The sequence below is a fragment of the Dermacentor albipictus genome, chromosome 4 (genome assembly GCF_038994185.2).
Source record: "Dermacentor albipictus isolate Rhodes 1998 colony chromosome 4, USDA_Dalb.pri_finalv2, whole genome shotgun sequence".
NCBI classification, from domain to species: domain Eukaryota; kingdom Metazoa; phylum Arthropoda; class Arachnida; order Ixodida; family Ixodidae; genus Dermacentor; species Dermacentor albipictus.
This window is the reverse complement of record NC_091824.1, coordinates 23,944,344-23,963,438: the sequence shown is the minus strand read 5'-3', so window position 1 is coordinate 23,963,438 and position 19,095 is coordinate 23,944,344. Positions and strand designations below refer to the sequence as shown.

At 49.1% G+C, this 19,095-nt stretch overlaps 1 protein-coding gene across 1 annotated transcript in view; it reads right to left on the bottom strand.

Annotated features, from left to right (window-relative positions):
* The window catches only part of LOC135919215 (basic phospholipase A2 PA-12A), a 92,025-nt gene that overhangs the window by 31,297 nt on the left and 41,633 nt on the right, over positions 1-19,095 (bottom strand). Inside the window, exon 2 of the mRNA XM_065452917.2 lies at positions 4,794-5,082. Within this exon, the coding sequence (XP_065308989.2) occupies positions 4,794-5,082 (289 nt within the window). The remainder of the gene's footprint in view (positions 1-4,793; positions 5,083-19,095) is intronic.

Here is a 19,095-nt window from a genome sequence, read left to right as displayed (position 1 = left end):
CTACCGGCCAGTCATGATGCAGTGCGATCTCGGGAGCGGCCGACACCACGACCGCTCAGATCGAGCGCGCTAGCGTTTTCTATTCTCGTACAACTTGCATGTGAGCCCACCTTCTTTTTCGCCTGCTTTGGAGATGATAGTCGCGCCGGTACAATGTAACAATACGTAACAATACCTAATAATACGTAATAGTACGTTGATGACATACTTTTGAAGTAACCACGAATTCCTGAAGGTGTGCCAAAAACAAACACACATCTCACTCGATGAGCGCCGACACCCGCTGTCAAAACGCTGGCATGAGGAAGAGCGGCAGCAGCAGCGAGCGAATTGACCTTCGTGTTGCCTCTCACTTCAACGCGAACTAATCGGCGAGAACGCAGCGCACACGAAGCTATAGCCCTCGGCTCACCTGGACTCTGTACTCCGCGCAGATCGCTTTCAAGATAGAGCCCGCGCAGCTGCCCCATACGCAGTAGCCGCTGGAGTAGTACGCCCCCTCCACCCCCCGATGCCTTGCGCGCAACGGAAGACAGCGCGCTTCCTATCCGCCTTCTTCCCTCGCGCGCGAGGTTGAGCCGCCATCCTCAGCTCATCGTCGCACGCTTTCATTAGCACATACAGCATATGGCGTGCGGCGACGATGTTATCGCCCTTGGACTTTTACGGAACATAACGGCGGCACAGACGCCCACGGCGACGGCAGAAATGAGCCTGGAGTGTCCATATAATTGCTATCGCAATAAAAGAAAGTCGCAGTTTCGCCCGAAAGGCGAAGCATTGATTGCCATAGCAAATAAGTAGACAGCTACACGAAGTGAGGTTTTAATTTTATCGGATGTGTAAACTTGCAAACATTGGCTTGCTAACTAAATTAACAAACACGGTGTCACGCATGCACAGGTAAACATGAACACATCTAGCTGGATGATCTCGGAAACTTGCTGTCAAAACAGAGTGGATAAGCACGGCAAGAGCAGCGAGCGAATTGACCTTCGTGCTTTCGCTGCAACGCAAACTAAACGCCGAAAGCAGAGCGCGTACGAAGGTGCCGGCACTCCGCGCACTTTGCCCACGTCGCACATAGCTTGCAAGATACGGCACTCGCGCGGCCGCGCCGTAAGCAGCAGCCGCCGGAGTACGCCCCTTCCCTCGCCTCCCCCGGTGCCTCTCGCGCGACAGAAGGAGGCGCGCTTCGCGCCACCGCTTTCCTCCCTCGCGCACGCGAGATTGAGCCGCGATCACCGGCTTACCCTCAGAAGTTTTCACTCGCACATACAGCGTACGGCGCGCGGCGACGATGTTATCGTGTTTGAACGTTATACCGAACATCACGGCGGCGGCGGCAGAAATGCGCTTGGAGTGTCCGAATAATTTCAATGACAATAAAATGCCGGGCTATTCGCGAAGGAGCATTTCGTTCCTAACCAGCCGTGATGGCCTAGTAGCTATGGCGTTGCGCTGCTAAGCACGAGGTCACGGGAGCAAATCGCGTCTGTGGCGGCCGTATTTCAATGGGCGCGAAATGAAAAAAAAATAAAAAAATAAAAACACCGTGTACCACACGCTGGGTGCACGTTTAGGTGGTCCAAATTATTTTGGAGTTCCCCACTACGGCGTACCCGAAATCAGATTGTGGTTTTGGCACGTAAAATCCCAGATTTCTTTTAGAAATCGTTTTTTCCTATTTAGCAGACAGGGGTAAGCAAACAAATACAAGCATAGCAGGGGCCCGATAGCAAGAGTGATTCACCCGTGTAAGATGCACAGTAGTGAACGTCTGCGACGACCCGAACTTGCGTGCTTTCGGGAACTAATGCGGACGGAGTATTTGGCGGTTATTACTATTATTACTACGGGATTATTATTAACCATACGAATTTTGCATTGGCGTGCCAGTTTCTGTCACCACGCTTCCAGGGAGACGTCCAACAAAGGCGCCGCCCCGATAAGCCTGCAGCGGACTTCTCTGTTGAGTAGTCCAGGTTATACAAAACGCGACATAAATAGCAGGTATAACTTCAGATATCCATATAATTCAACGGGCTTCGCAAGACAGGAGATTAGACATAGGTGTTATCAGCTTCCTATAATGGCGGAGCTTACTCTAGCGCGGAGATCGGTACCCTCTACAAAGTCTGAGTGAGCGAAGAACATGTGCCTGACTAAAACAGGAGATTCTGGAGGCTCACTGTTCGGTGGTTGAGGCGATGAAAGGCACATGCCGCACGGCTCCTTTTGCCGTTGTGCTCATACTGTGCTAGAGAGAGAGAGAGAGAGAGAGAGAGAGAGAGAGAGAGAGAGAGAGAGAGAGAGAGGATTGAAGAATGGTTGAGGGTCTCCTTCCGGAGGTGAGACATCCCGTTTCTTCCTCGCCCTCTTTCTCATCTTCATCATAAATAATCGTATCCGAAACAACTAGTGCGCCATTTCTTCACCATTTAACCGGTCAGCTGTACGGAAACGCCTGCTTACTGAGTGTCTCAAAAAGCTTTATTGGTGCTCTCTAACGCTTCTTAAAAGCTTCGCTTGCATAACTCCGCCCCAGAAAACATCCCGTAATATTTACAGCACGGTTGTGAATATAGCCCAGATCCGACTTCTATGCCGCAAAGGATTAAAAAACAAAAATACCAAAACCAAACAGTGTTCTTGCTAAAACGGTGTGTTCTACCTTTTCTAGATACTGCGGACCCCTTGTAGAGTGGTGCATTGCGGAACTGAGCCTGCGAATTCGCAACACGTTTCGCAGCTGCTCTGTCAGATATGCCATCCCGTACCAAGCGTCAATTTACTATCTCTCTGCGTCACGTGTGACACGTAATGTGATATGACTGGCAGATTGGTCTTGACGTCACAACACAGGGACTACGAGAGGCGCCGTATTGGCGTGATCATTAAGAAGGCCTAGGAACCGAAAAGGAACTTCTTTACGGCTTTAATGATCACAACACGAGCACCTCTTGTGCATTCTGCCCCAACGAAATGCGATCGCAGCGCCCTGTTATCAAACCAGTGACCACGTGGTTCTTTTGTGCGAAGTAGCACGCAACGTGATTGTGATGGGCACGTCGGATTATCGTGGCATGCAATGACATTACGTGAAAACACGGAACCGACTTGCGAGAAAAAAAATATCGTTACAGACAGAGCCCAGTGTGCGAACATTGGCAAAACATCTGCATATTATCGGGGTTGGTTTGTTCCTTCCTTCCTTCCTTCCTTCCTTCCTTCCTTCCTTCCTTCCTTCCTTCCTTCCTTCCTTCCTTCCTTCCTTCCTTCCTTCCTTCCTTCCTTCCTTCCTTCCTTCCTTCCATTATTGAATATTTTTTCATAAGCTGTTAATTACTGCCACGTGAGTGGATCAACGGAACGAAACCCAGCTCTCGCGCCAATTCCATCTTCCCTGCTCGGAAGCTGTGCAAGGAAGCCTCTTGAGGCCACTTGACATTCACTGTAGGTTAACTTTCTTCCATTTTCCATATGCTCGGTGGTTGAGAAATTCGCACACGAAATCAAAAAGTACCATCATACATAGCGTTTATTATTATTATTATTATTATTATTATTATTATTATTATTATTATTCAAATAAATTATCATCTCAATCATCATCAGCCTCTACAAGTACAAGGCCTCTCCTTGAAACCTCCAGTTACCCCTGTCCTGCGCCAACTGATTCGAACGTGCGCCTGCGAACTTCTTGATTTTACCACCCCACCTAATTTTCTGCCGTCCTCGACTAATATAAATGCAAACAGAATGTTTTATGGGATGAGGAACAAACAGGAAATAACGTTCACGGTACGGAAAGACAGGCATGCAAAACAGGCCCCCAAGAAGAATGAGGACATTGGCCCGTATTTTGAGTGCCTGCCTTACCATACCATGAATCGCCGTCAATTTACTCGGGTTTCTGTCGTTCTGAGGAAGTGTTGCACTGTAAGTGGATACGCCACCAATAGAATTTGGCAGAGACTGCGTACTTCGGAAGGAATGTTTGGCACGGTCCATGCCTTGGTCGAAAACAATTATTTGCCTTATTACACAAGCTTGCTAATCTTGTGAAAAGTCTTTTGTATGCCGTTGACCCCATCTACAAATTCCGATTTCTGCTGGTGTTGGTCGCGACATTTTCTGATTCATCGCCTTAGGTTGGAAGTGTTGCGTTTGTATCGTATACGTCGTTCAGCTATGCCTTGTGGGAAATGCGGCCACTCATGGAGGAAAGTGGAACACGTACTCATAAGCTGTCTCAAGTTTGAAGAGCAAAGATGCTGTTTGAGGACAACACTGAGCCTTAATGATGGTCCTTCCTGCACGGAGAAATTTCTTGAACCATGAGATAACGCGTTGTCACAGCGATCAGATATAAACTCTTCAATAATCTGCTTTATTGAAAGTGACATTGCACATCCAAGGACTTCGTATGTCCTTATCTTTCGTTATAGTAAAGGTGATGTCACGTCTATGTAATACCTACTATGTCCTTCCGAGGTTACTTAATTTGCATTGTTGGGTTGGTTTGATTAACTGACGCGTGTTTAATTGCGGAGAGTGCAGAATTTGCCGTTTTGCTGCTGTGTTGTTTTCTATATATTCGCCGCATAAGCACGCTTATGTAATATGCTTTATTGCTGGAACGTTTTTTTTTAAATATCACCTCACGCTATCGTTGTTTACTAACAAAACATTTTTTTGCTTTTGCAGAAGCCGGCCCGCACAGTAATTGCCAAAAGTTGTAATTTCATCCGTACGAATCCCTCACTCGCACCCGGGCGCACGACGTGTACCTGTCAATGTGGTCGACGGGCGTGCCGTCGCCCATGTAGCCGCAGAAGCAGCCGTAGCCCCGGTAGCTGAGCGGGTTGCAGCCGGACACGCACTTGAGCATGCTGGCCAGCTGCACGATGCTGCGCCTAGCACGTGCCCCTGCGCGGTGCCGCTCCTCCGCGGGCACCCTGGACAGCAGCAGGCCCTCGTGGCGGACCGCGGCGCCCTGCTTCTTGAGCAGCAGGCCGCCGCCGGACTCGGATCGGCGCCGGGAGAGGGCCCGGCGCTCGCTCATCGCTGACAGCAAACCTGCGAACATGACGCCAGGAACAGCACGTGTTTGGTGCGTTTGTTGAGCACAAAGACTTGGCTTGAGCCGGATCTGCTCGTGTTGTTGGAAGTCACGTGACCCTTAACAGTGGGCACAGGGAGCGAGCACGGGGTGGCAGCGACGATGGCTCCTTTAAACCACTACTTATTTCTGCAGTGGGCGTCCGTCACCTGCACCTGCTCTCAGCCTCTGTCACATCATCTACTCACGCGCCTCTCATCGATATGGGGCCTGATATGGGAACTGAATACAGGGCAAACAGTGCGGGTTGTTCAAAGCTAAAGGAACTCCAAATCTACCAACCTTACCTTTGCAATTCCAGGGAACACCACTGCAACAGACAACAACAATCATATTCTTAGGTGTCGTACTTCACGAAAACCTTTTATGCACACACCATGTCCACTCGTTAAGAACTGACGTCACGGGAGCGATTGTGCAGGGAAATAAACTAAGGCACCTCCTCGCATCAGGCACTAAGCGACAAATTTACTGTGCCCTTGTGCGCTTAAGCTTCACATACTCCTCTCTGTCGTGGTCTATGGCAACCAAGAAAAACTTAACCTTTCTTTTACCTTCACAAAACCGGGCACTGCAAGCAGTTGGAAACATTCCCTGCACCGAGAGCATAATTCTATATTTTAATTACTCTAACGTACAATCAATAAAGTATGTCTTAAGGCTAAATTATCCCTGGAAATTATGCACCAACACAGAAATAGTAGAACGCTGTGTAAAAAAAAAGTATCTGGCAAAGCATATTTTATTTATTTTATTTATTTGAACATACTGCTAGCCTCACATTTCAGGCTTTGCAGCAAAGGGGCATAACATATTCAAGAGAACACAGTTCAAGTAGGCGCGGATATAGATTAGTTTGGGTGAACAAGGCAGTAAATATGGACTCTATATTCATTATACAACTTCTATAAAAGGAGTGGGGAAAAATAGTAGTAAACGCCATGTTGGAAGGTTTAGCACATAGAATAAGAACAAAGAAAGAAACGCCATATGAACTGCAAAAAAATTTAATAGTTAAGTCCAGATCACGTAAAAATTTTGGCTTACAGAAATTAACATCACTAATATCAGAATTCCTGAACGAATACCCCAACATATTGAATTCTTGACCGAAGAGAATCTCCCCAATACAATTTAAGAAGCAAGTTAAGGCAATATTGCTTTCTGCAAGCCATTGGTTTCTGCTAAGCGTTGTATTATCGATTTCATTTTGGTGTATGATGTATGTTCGCTGTAAAAATATGATGCATATGTATTCTCATTTTTATTCTTCTCAAGAGCAGAAAAAACAGTTGTTGTGTTTGCTATGATGCTTGTACCCCATCGTGATTGTATGATGTGTAACAATGTGAAGGTGATCGCACCGATACGGCTGTTTCCTGCGCGACATAGCCTAGTCAGGCACTTTCCGGGCCTTTTGCTAGGCCTCCTAGAGGCAATATCTATGAATTTGTAGCAGCATCCACGTCGGCGAAGATGAGGAGAACGGCGGCTGGCTAGGGACAGGCCACTGCATAGGAAGCGAAGCGGGAGTGTAGCCCAGATCACGAACGGCCGGCAAGTGATTTCCGGGAGATTTGCCCTCCGGCGAATGACCGTCAGCTAGGGCATCATGCTCAGTGAAAATATGCTCCTGTTTATTGTGGCTCTTCGTTATCACTTATTCTGCACGTCACAAATTGTATTGATTAAAGCATGAATGAATGAATATATGGTGAAGCTGTTCCAAACTCTTTCTCTTTCATTTATGCAATCTGCCCTCCGCGATTGGTCAAAAATATTTCTGGCTATCTCTGCTTCCCCTGTCCGTCACGCGACGTCACAATAACTGCGAAAACTCTCCATTTGATATAATGTATGCACACTGATTATGCATGATTAGACCAAAGAAACGAAAAATAATTCTTTCTGACTCCATATATTTGTCGACATTAGCCCTCAGATACCTTGGTCAAAAGCTTTCGCGCAGCGCCCACTTCGCTTTTCTGTCACGCCAGATCCCAGAAACTACGAAAACTCCCCACGTCTAGGTGACGTGCACGCATTAAAGATGTAATAATATATGCCGAACAAAACTGAACTTTTCCCCGGACGGCCGGAAACGGCCCCGTTTCAACAGGAATTAGGAGATAGCTTATCTATCGCTATGGCATTCGCTACTCGGAGCTGCCGAGACGAACGAATTTATTTACATATAATAAATATTTTTGCTCGGCAGTAAAACTTTGTCGAGCCCTATACTATAAATACTATACCTTTACAGACATGACCTCGGAACTCGTGCTGGAGGTTGTGTTTTGATTGCTGTCCTTCACCAATTTGCTTCGTTCATTATTCCCCTTATGTGACCCCTCGAAGTAGCATGCGTAAGCTCCCGTCTTAATCACAAGGGCTTTATTTTCTTTGCCTCTTACTGTCATTCTAATTCACCTTCTGGCTTTTTACTTTTGATCTATGTGACTTACAAAATAAATTTAATGTAAGGTACCCTACCACGCCCATACTCATAGTTGATGATTTCGATTTTCCTAATATATCTGGGGTAAACCTAACTCAGCAACTAACTTCAGTTCCTTCGGATGCCTAACGTTTGTTAACACGTGCTTAGATTTCAACGTCACTCAGCTTAATAAATGCTGAACGCGCCCTACGCTTTCCAGTGCGACAATGCTGGACTTGTTACTTAACGCTCACCCAAGCTTGGTTCGAAATGCAGCGTTTCTACCTGGCTTGAGCGACCACTCAGTTATGAATTTCTTTTTATCTAACTCGTTGTCTCGTACTAGCAAAGAGCTGAATTTAAATGGAGACTATGGCAGGGCCGACGTTACTTCCATAAATACGCAACTCCAAGTTTTCCTAATACTTTTGTTTCGGTGTTATCTAGCACATCTGTGCATGACAAATGGTTGGTGAGTACAAGTAAATTTGAAGTAACTGAACTTACTAATCAATTTATACCACTACGCACAATCAGGAACAACCAATCACCGTGGTTTACACCGGCCCTAAGACGACTATTTACTAAAAAAAAGCGCTTGTAACAAAAAGCTAGACAATCAGATGCATCAATTGCCTAACTTATCAACTATCGGGTGCACCGATAGATGATACGCTGCCTCTTGGGCAGCGTATCGTCTATCATCCATCATCTATCTTTGCAAACCCTTGGGCAGCGTACCATTCTCGGCAGAGCAAGGCGAGTGAACATCACGCTTCCCAAGCAACGACTGAACTTTTATTAGCTGCGAGCCTCTCGCAGATAACTCGAATTGTCCCACGCGCATGCACTCTTGGCGCTACCCCCAAGGCGCCGCTTTGCGTCGCCGCACTGCTTCCACCCCCCCCCCCCCCATTCATTTCGCGAACACTGGTACGACACGCTGTGGCTCACAAGTTTTTGCGGAACAGAGGTCTTGTACACCGTCCACTTTGCGTGAACCTTTCGACGACCTGTTGGGCCTTTCCTATCTCGTCTGCTGGGGGACCTTGTAGTGATGGAGCTCGTGGTGATGCAGGTACTCCACTGTCGCAGTCCACGTGTGCTGGTTTAAGCGGTCCAGTGAAACTACGTCATGACGGCCACCCCTCTCGATCGTAATGTGCTGTCTCAACGTTTCAACACCTTGAACGGCCCATCATACGTGGGCCGGAGTGGACATTGCACGGCTTCGTGCTTCACAAGCAGGTGCGAACAGGAGGAGAGATCATGGTGCGCGTGAACAAGCCATGCTGCTGGCGGACGCAGAGGAACAGAGCGTATCTTGCTCATGATGTCCCGCAGTCATACTGCATAGTCAGTGTTTGCCTGGACGTTTGCGTCTTTACTGTCAGCAAAAAAAAAAAACTCCCCTGGAAGGCGAAGTGTTGTTCCGTATACCAGTTCCACCGAGCAGCACCCCATATCTGCTTTCAGAGCCATCCTAATTCCCAAGTGAACAAGGAGCAGTGCCTCCATTCAACTGTGACTCACAGTTGCCGTCAGACTAGTCTTCAGCTGCCGATGGAACCTTTCCACCATACCGGTGCTTATGGGATAGTAGGAAGTTGTTCTGATGCGGAAAGTTCCCAGGAGCACTGTGACGTTCGCGAATGGGACAGACTCGATTTGCTGTCCATGATCCGTAGTCATGACTGATGGTACTCCGAACCGGGTACCCAGTGGTAGATAAAAGCGCGGGCCACAGTATCAGCAATCATGTCTGCAATGGGGACGGCCTCCTGCCACTGCGTGAAGCGATCGATGCAAGTTAGCAAATAGCTTTTCCCTTTGCTAACTTGCATCGATGTCGTCGAGATGGACGAAGCCTTCATCGAACTGGAGCTGCTTGCGGCCATCGATGAAAGTAATCAAGGCAGCGCACCGGGAATTGACGGCGTTACATACAAGATGCTAAAAAATATGGGCGACAAAAGCCGAGCTGAACTGCTAAACCTCGTCAACGCGTCCTGGGAGAAGGGTTCGTTACCAAAAGAATGGAAAGAAGCGCAGGTGCATTTCATTCCCAAGCCGGGGAAACCACCCCACGTCGACAATCTACGCCCCATCTCCCTCACGTCATGTGTAGGGAAGGTGGTCGAGCGTATGGTGTTCAAGAGACTTCAGAGACATTTGGATGTCACTGATCAGATGCCACCGACCATGTACGGATTCCGGAGGCACCTGAGCACGCAAGACGTCTTGGTGCAAATACACGAGCTGGTTATCAAGCAAGCGAAGACCCCTACGCCAAGAGCTATCCTGGCGCTCGATCTCAAGGGGGCCTTCGATAACGTCACACACGAAAGTATTCTTCGTAACCTGCACCAAACGGGATGCGGAAAGCGGACATTCAAATATGTGCAGGATTTCTTAACCAATAGAACGGCAACCATCAAAATTGGAGAGGAGAAGTCGGAACCGATAGCCCTGGGAGACAGGGGCACTCCGCAAGGATCGGTTCTTTCGCCGCTTCTCTTCAACCTGGCACTCCTCCCTCTCCCGACTTTGCTTCAAGACATAGAGGGCATAGATCACGCTCTCTATGCAGACGATATCACTGTGTGGACGTCGAGGGCAGGGTCGGAGAGTTGGATGGAGGAGACCCTTCAGAGAGTGGCAAAGACCGTGCACGAGTTCGCTAAATCGTGCGGCCTCAGTTGCTCACCACAGAAGTCCGAGTTACTCGTCATCAAGCCAAGAAGAAAGAAAGGAGACCAAGAGAACGTACGCATCACCATCGACGGGACGACCATAACACCAACCACGCAAGCACGTATCCTGGGTGTCATCTTCCAGAACAATGGCAAGGCGGGAGCGTCGATCGACAAAATCAAAGTTTCAACGGAACAAATTTCGAACATGATCAGAAGAGTCACAAACAGACAAAGGGGATTGAAGGAGGACGATGTACTGACGCTCGTCCAGGCCTTCTTGACGTCGCGCATCGTTTACGCGGCGCCGTACCTCAAGTTACTGAAAAAAGACAGGGACCAGTTGAACGTCATTATACGAAAGGCAACCAAGATGGCGCTGGGCATTCCGAAGCATTCTTCGACCGACAAACTTCTCGGCATGGCCAAGCACAACGTCGTCGAAGAGCTAATAGAAGCTCATCTATCTAATCAAAGAGTTCGGCTCAGTCAGACGTCGGCGGGACGTCGCGTTCTTGCCAAGTTGGGCTGGCAAGAGGCAGAGCGGAAGGAAACGGGGCCGTTACCCAGGTTGTGGGTGCATAAAATCCACAGTAAGCCACTGCCTAGAAACATGAGGTCGGGTCGTAACGACGGCCGCAGAGCAGCTCGTATAGCGGCCTTGACGGAGACTTTGGGTCAAATAGTAGAAGAGGAAGAGGGGGTCACTCTCTTCACAGACGCTTCGTTACCCAAGTTTTCATCGAAAGCAACGCTGGCAGTTACGACGCGGGATGTGCTCGTAACCTGCGCCTCCATCAAGACGTCTTTTCCAGAGGTGGCAGAAGAGGCCGCTATAGCGCTAGCACTCGCGCAGCCCAAGGTGGGAAGAATTGTCACCGACTCGCAGAAGGCGTATAACAACTACAGGAAGGGGTGGGTGTCTCTTGCGGCACTAGATATTCTCCAAAGTAAACGCGACGTACCTAAAAGGAAAGTTGAGTTAATATGGACACCGGCTCACTCTGGGCTGGAGGGCAACGAACTTGCCCACCAGTTCGCCCGAGAGATGGAACACCGGGTTGAGGAAGATGAGCCACAGTCCATATTTACTTACAGAGACATTACGAACCATTATAAGACGGAGAGGCGCCGTTACCCCGATCCTCACAAATCGCTTAGCAGAGAACAGCAAGCTATCTACAGGCAAATACAGGCAGGATCCTTCCCGCACCCTTACCTTCAAAACAAGATGTACCCGGAAAGGTACGAGAAGGATTGTACCTTCTGCAAAACTCATTTAGGCACGCTCCAACACGTCATTGGAGTATGCAATTTCATCAAGGCGATCCCCCCACCTCTTAACTGCCCCACTACCCTACCCCATGCCTCATCCACCCTTACCGAGCGATGGGAGACCTTGCTAACCAGCACCGCCCTGGAAGACCAGCTCGTCATGATCTCCAGGGGCCAGGCGGCTAGGGAAGCATATGGGTCCCGTGAAGAGGGAACCACTTCCATCGACGGCGTCTAAGAAGATGTCGAGCTCGGCTCAATAAAGTTGTTTCTCTCTCTCTCTCTCTTTCCCTTGACAAGCGCTCAATGATCCAACAGTGACCACATACAAATGGACAAATCGAGCGTCCGGCACAGGAAAGGATCCCAAGGGGGTCACAGCACAACGCTGCACTTTGGAGCACTGGCCTGCGAGGTACTCTCGTGTCCAGCGTCGGACACTCCGGTTTATTCCCGGCCACTCGAACATCGCTGTGTACAACCGTTGAGTGGCTCGAATCCCCGGATGCGACAGGCTATGCAGCAAGTCATATATATGTTGCGGCATAGATTGGAGGGCACGAACAATCTGGCCCTGCCTATCGACATGTGACAACATCGGGATCTTATGGGTTCAGTCAACCGGTGCAGCTTCAAGGCGTTGGTTGTAGACTTTGGTAGGTGACAACTCACTAGAGAGTTTTTGTATGAGGGACGCAAGCGGCTTGCGTCCCCTAAACTGAAACTCTCTACTGTCACTGCGTTGAGCCGTCGCTATTGTGGTAACGTCAGCGCCGCTCGGCAGACTGACGGCATTCAATGGGCTGCTTGAAACAGCATCTGCAACAGCATTGTCCGCCCCGCTGACATAGCGTTTATTCGTCGCGAATTTTGCGATGTACAACATCTGGTGAAGCTCCCGTGCGATGTGCGCATCTTTCTCTGAGTTCATCACACGCAACGCGTAGGTCAGCGGCTTGTGGTACGTCCGTGAGTAGAAATAATTGCAGCCCTTCTATACAGTAGCGGAAATGTGGTATAGCAGCGTTCAATGGCTAGGGGTTCCCTACCGAATGTGCTGTACCGTCGTTCGGACGCGTTCAATTTTCTGGAGAAGGTAATGGTCACCATATTCCGCTCATTTTGTGCTGGAGTGCGGCTCCAATAGCTGCGTCGGAGGCGTCCATTATTACGCATTCCGGAATACCCGGCTGCGGGTGTACGAGCAGAGTGGCATTTGCGAGCGCCTCCTTAATCTGCACGAATGCTTGCATGGCTTGGTCGTTCCACTGAACGGCACTTGATTAGTTCTTGACGACGCGAGTAGACTGTGGAGAGAGTGAAGGATGCTCGCCCCCCCCCCCCCCCCACATTTCGGGACAAACCTACTGTAGAACTTTACGAGTGCCAGAAACTCTCGAAACTGGCAGATGTTTTTCGGCTGTGGAAACCGTCGGACTACTTCAACCTTGTCCTGCCGTGTTTGTGCCCCCGCTCTTGAAATGCTGGGGCCCAGAAATGACAGCGACGGTGCCTTAAGGACGCACTTTACCGTATTGATAACAACGCCGTGCTCTGTCAGTCGTTGCGGCACGCAGTGAAGATGCCTCTCCTGCTCTTCCGGAGTGCGGCTAGCAATAAGAATGTCATTCTGATATACCTTGCAAAAGTCGAGGCCTCGGGCAACGCCATACATAAACCGTTGAAAGTTTGGTTCGCGTTCCGTAAGCCGAAAGGCATGTGTAGAAATTCGTACATTCCAAATGGTGTTGTTATTGCAGTCTTGTAAACATCTTCTGGTGTTACGGGTATCTGATGATGTGCTCGTACCAGATCTATTTTTGAGAATATGTTAGCACCGTGCAGGCAGAAGGTTATGCCCTGAACGCGCGGCACTGGGCAACGGTCCGGTACGGTCACTCGGTTCAGTGCTCGACAGTCCCCAAAAGGGCGCCGATCGCCGCCCGTTGAATTGGGGACCATGCGAAGAAGTTGCACATATGGGCTGGCCGAAGGACGCACCGAGTTGCATCATGCGGGCAAACACCTGTCGGGCTAGCCGCAGCTTCTCAGATGAAAGGCGCCATGGCCGCGCGTAGATATGTGGCCTGTGGTTTCGATGTACTGCTCAACACTGTTCTTCACTTCGGCGAATGTCAGTGGCTGTCGCATCAGCTCGGGGAACTCTTGTATTATGGCAGAGAAGTGCAATTCTCCGGACGTACTGAGCAAGGTCGGGCTGAGAGGAGGGTGCCAACACGGCTTGCCTTCTACCGATCCACGACAAAAAGGATCCTGAAGCCGCTAGTTGCGGACGTCGACCAACAGACCGAAGTATTACAGAAACTCTGCTGCGTCTAATATGGCGAACTGCACATCAGCGGCTATGAACACCCAGTTAAAAGTTCTGCTGAAACCGTAGCGCAGCGTGAGCGTTATGTCCACATGTTCGTATCGACGTATTATTGAGGGCTTGCAGTGGTGATGCCTTAGGGTTCTCTCGGTTTGTGACGCCGGTATCAAGCTAACCTCGGCACCTGTGTTGTTGCGGTCGGTAATAAAGAATACCGAGGAACGACTTGAAGGCAACGTAGGAGCAATGGTAGAACTCAGTTCTTGTCAGGCACGTACCCAGGGGGGGGCCCGGGGGGGCCCGGGCCCCCCCCGAAATCAAATGGCATACACCCCCCCCCTCCCCAACCACGCCACCACTCCTCACACATTCCTAAAGCGCCGCCAGATCAATGTTGAGACTTGGCAGCTGTTCATCGGTCAGCATTATGCTGCCTTTTTCACTCCTTTTAGATGGTGGTAGTTATCGGCATCTCTTGTAATGTGAAGGACAGTTTTCTCATAAATTCTGCGCCGGCGCGATTAACTTGAGATGCGTTCAGTTGTCACCATCTATTCAACCGTCACGCGCATAGCTGTTGCTTTTGTTAGTTCAACCTTCTTTGTCTAGGCTGATCCTGGGACCAGGAGAGGGATGCGGCTGTTACTCAGCTGGCCTGTACTCTCATGGAACGAGTTGCGGCCGGAGAAAACGCCAATTCCGTTTAACTTATCCCTTTGCTTCATTGTTTCCTTGAGTTACGGCTCGCCGCGACGCTGGCAGATGCCCGGAATCATATACACGTGATATGGGTTAGGTAAGGTGGGAAATAAAATAATGTGAAAGAGCGTCCATCATGAAACCCTGCAATAACCCTTAAACCCATAAGCAACATGGCTGTCGCCCGTTACCTCGTCTGTTTTTCCCTAATTGTATAGCACTTTTCGTGCAAAATTGGCAACTGGAAACAAAAATCGCAAGGAGTTGAGAAATTAAGCGATCTACTAAGGGAGAGAGCCAAGGCAACAACCAAACTGCAAGCAAAAGCGAATAATAAAAAAGTCAACCGTTGTTTATGAGAATATTTATGGATCAACATCCTTTTTTTTTAAAAAGGAAGTAGGGAAAACGCCGCCGGAAGTGGAGAACAATAACTGATTTTGAATGACGCTTCTACAGTTATCGGTGGAACCGCCTCACGTAGCCACTTCTCTGCTGTGCTTATGTGGGTGTTTTTCTAACCTTTCGCGGTGAGCGCAGTACGTCTAGAATCGCAGAGTCCTGCGCTCTATGCGGTTGTATGGGACTGGCGGCCACACAGCGTTACGCTATTCGCGGAACTGTCAAAACTGATCAACAAGGCGAAAATAACTGATATTCGAAACTATAACATGAGAAAGACTGAAGAAGCCGTAAGAAATGAACGCAGCCTGAAATCAGTAGAAAAGAAACCTGGCACAGGACAAAACATGATGTATGCACTAAAAGATAAGAAGGATAATATAATCAGCAATCTCGAAGATATAGTAAAAGCAGGGGAAAAATTCTAAGCTTGCCTGTATACAGTACCTAGAGGAGTCACGATAGTTCACTTAGAAACAGTAATGAACAGGATACAGAAACTCTCCTATAACTAGCGATGAGCTTAGAAGGGCCCTGCAAGACATGAAACGATGAAGAGCGGGAGGAGAAGGTGGAATAACAGTTGATTTAATCAAAGATGGAGAAGACATAATGCTTTGAAAACTGGCAGATGAAGTGACGAAGTGTCTATCGACTGCAAAGGTTCCAGAAAACTGGAAGAATGCAGATATTATACTAACCCACAAAAGAGGAGACGTTAAAGAACTGAAAAATTATGGGACCATTAGCTTGCTCCCAGTATTTTATAAAATATTTACCAAAACAATATCCAATAGAATAAGGGCAACACTCGATTTTGACAACCAAGGGAACAGGCTGGCTTCAGGAAGAGATACATTACAATGGATCACATCCATGTCATCAATCAGGTTATCGCGAAATCTGCAGAGTACAATAAGCCTCTCTATGTGGCTTATATAGATTACGAAAAGGCATTTGATTCAGTAGAGATACCAGGAATCATAGAGGCACTACGTAATCAAGGAGTACAGAACGCTTACGTAAAAAGCTTGGAAAATATTGCTACATGCGTGTGGTATTTGTTTGTTTGAACGAGGCGCGTAGGCGCCATCACTCCAGAAAAGAGGAGGAAGAACGAACTGGGCTCGTGCTGTGAATCTAACCGGTCAGCGCTGCAACCGTTGTTGTAAATATATTCTGTAAATAGTTTCTCGTCTTACTGACTCGTCCTTCGCGTAAGAATATCCACAGAGGTTCTACAGCTACCTTAATTCTGCAAAAGAAAAGCAGGGAGATACCTGTAGAGAAAGGGGTCAGACAGGGAGACACAATTTCTCCAAAGCTATTCACTGCGTGCTTAGAAGAATTCAAGCTAATAAACTGGAAAGGCTTAGGAGTAAAGATCGACGGCAGATATCTCAGCAACCTTCGGTTTGCCGATGACATTGTTCTATTCAACAACAATGCAGACGAGTTACAACAAATGATTGGAGACCTAGCAGAGAGAGTGTAAGAGTGGGGTTGAATATTAATATGCAGAAGTTGAAGATAATGATAAATAGCCGGGCAAAGAAACAAGAGATTAGGATCGCCAGTCGGCCACTAGAGACTGTGAAGGAATACGTTTACCTAGGTCAATTAATCACAGGGAACCCTGATCATGAGAAGGAAATTCACAGAAGAATAAAAATAGGTTGGATCGCATACGGCAGACATTGCCAGCTCCTGACTGGAAGCTTACCACTATAATTGAAAAGTAAGGTGCGCAATCAGTGCATTTTGCCAGTGCTGACATATGGGGCAGAGACTTGAGAGCAAGTTAAGGACCGCGCAAAGAGCGATCGAACGAAGATTCCTAGGCATAACGTTAAGAGAGAGAAATAGAGCGGTTTGGATCAGAGAGCGAACGGGTATAGACGATATTCTAATTGACATCAAGAGGAAAAAATGTAGCTGGGCAGGTCATTTAATGCGCTGGTTAGATAACCGTTGGACCATTAGGGTTACAGAATGGGTACCAAGAGAAGGGAAACGCAATCGAGGACGACAAAACATTAGGTGGAGCGATGAAATTAGGAAATTCGTGGGCGCTAGTTGGAATCGGTTGGCGCACTACAGGGGTAATTGGAAATCGCAGGGAGAGGTCTTCGTCCTGCAGTGGACATAAAACAGGCTGATCTTGATGATGATGATGATGATGATCAAAAAAAATCCTGGGTACGTGCCTGGTTCTTGTCGTCGCCGTTTCCCGAGTGCGCGGAGGGTGGCACACAGTTACGCACATTTCCGAACTGCCGATCATACCAGCATATGTTCTGACGCTGAGGTTGCGACAGCGGCGTGTATGGCTCACTTAATGCTTGCGCCCTTCTGCTTGCGCTCAAAGCTGATAGCGTCTCGGTGAGTCGAGATATCTCGCCACGCATTTCTTGATGTTCGTCTCGAGACTCTTGTGCTTGCAGGGCAGAAGGTGATGTGGTTGGGGTGAACGCTACCAGCCGGCCGGCAAGCTCGGCAACCGCGTTTAGATCTTTCTGCTCTGATGCAGCGGCAACCATGCGGGCGCTTGAAGGAGGCTTTTGCGAAAAAAGTTCCGGAGCAATGCTCTGTCTGGAGAGTTCCGTGCCGCGAAGCATATACTGCAGTCGCTGTGCTCTAGAGGGCGTAACTCGGCGGACGAGGGTTTCTTTCAGCTTTGCCTATACGTGTAGCGACCTTCCGTCACTTCACCATGCCTCGCCGCGGGGGTCATTGCCCCCTGCTCTTTTTTGGAAAAGAGGCGCCTGCCTGACGGGGGCGCAACCACAACCACTCGGCAAACCTGCTTTTGCTTTTGAATAAGGCTGCCGGGAAACTCAGCGTAGGGAGAATCGCATCCCCTGCCTGTAGGAGGTGCGGCTCCCCTGAGACCCTGGAGCACATCCTATGGCACTGTCCAGGACTAGCCTCTCAACGACAGGAGACGACAGCCGCATACCTCCACCTCGCTCTTCAGCCAACACCGTAGAAGACCTTCTCTTCCCCTGCCTATGCCCGGTCACAACACTGCAGGCCTTCCTCGAGTTTGCTGCTGCGGTCAAACTTGCAGCCTTGTAGCCAATCCTCCGACCACCTACTCCTTGCGGTGTCCTGCCATGACACGTCGCGACAGCTGACCCTTCCCACAACCTGCTTTCTTCCCTTCCTTCCTTTTCTTTTTTGTCCCTCTCTCCCTCTCCCCCCTGATGCTGAGCCGTGCTCCCTCACGGGTAGCAGAAAATAGCTATATTTTCTCCTTCCTCCGAATCACTATACAACCCAGTCGACGGCTCATTCTCAAGCTATCAAAACGTGTATTCCTTGCCTCCGCTAAACCGAGCCCCCAAGAAGTGGTGAGGCATGACATTTACATTTTTTCGAACACGCCACTGGCGACGCTGCTCCTACTCCTGCTGACTTACACGAAGCCACGATTACGTCTCCTGTCATCGCCGCAGAGCTTCATGTTTCCAGCTTTTGGGCCAAGAATCTCCGAGTTTGGTATGTACAAGCATACCAAACTACGTATAGTATACGTATACGTATACTAAACTACGGTATGCTTGTACGTACGTACAAGCATACCAAAGCATACGTATACGGCGCATTACTTCACAGACCGCAAGGTACCTGCACGTCGTCGCCGCGATACCCTCTGACATCGCCGATGCCATAGACGACTTGCTAGCGGGTACGCCTTCGGCCACAGGATACGACGACCTTATACGCACGGTCCTACAGACTAGGCTCCAACAGCTCATATCCGAGGAACTCGGCGACCAACGACCGTCACAAGTGCTGCACCGGTTGCGCCAGTTACTGGGTGAGCACTCGGCAAACCAGAGTCAGCTTCCAATTTCGCGCCAGCTGTTCTTGCAACGCCTTCTACAGCCCTCATGCATGGTACTGGTAGGTGTCGACGAGACGAGCCTCGATCGGCTAGCTGTACTCGCTTACCACATATGCAACCGCTCGCCTGCGGCACAGCGACCTATTGCCGCTGCGAGTCTCAGAGCCAGGAGACCGACTTTCGTGGCTGGAGGCCACAGTCGACCACCTTACCAGTGCACTGGAGAAGCTAACGACTGGCGGCAACATTGGCGACCAACTTCGGCGCAACCATTCGTCT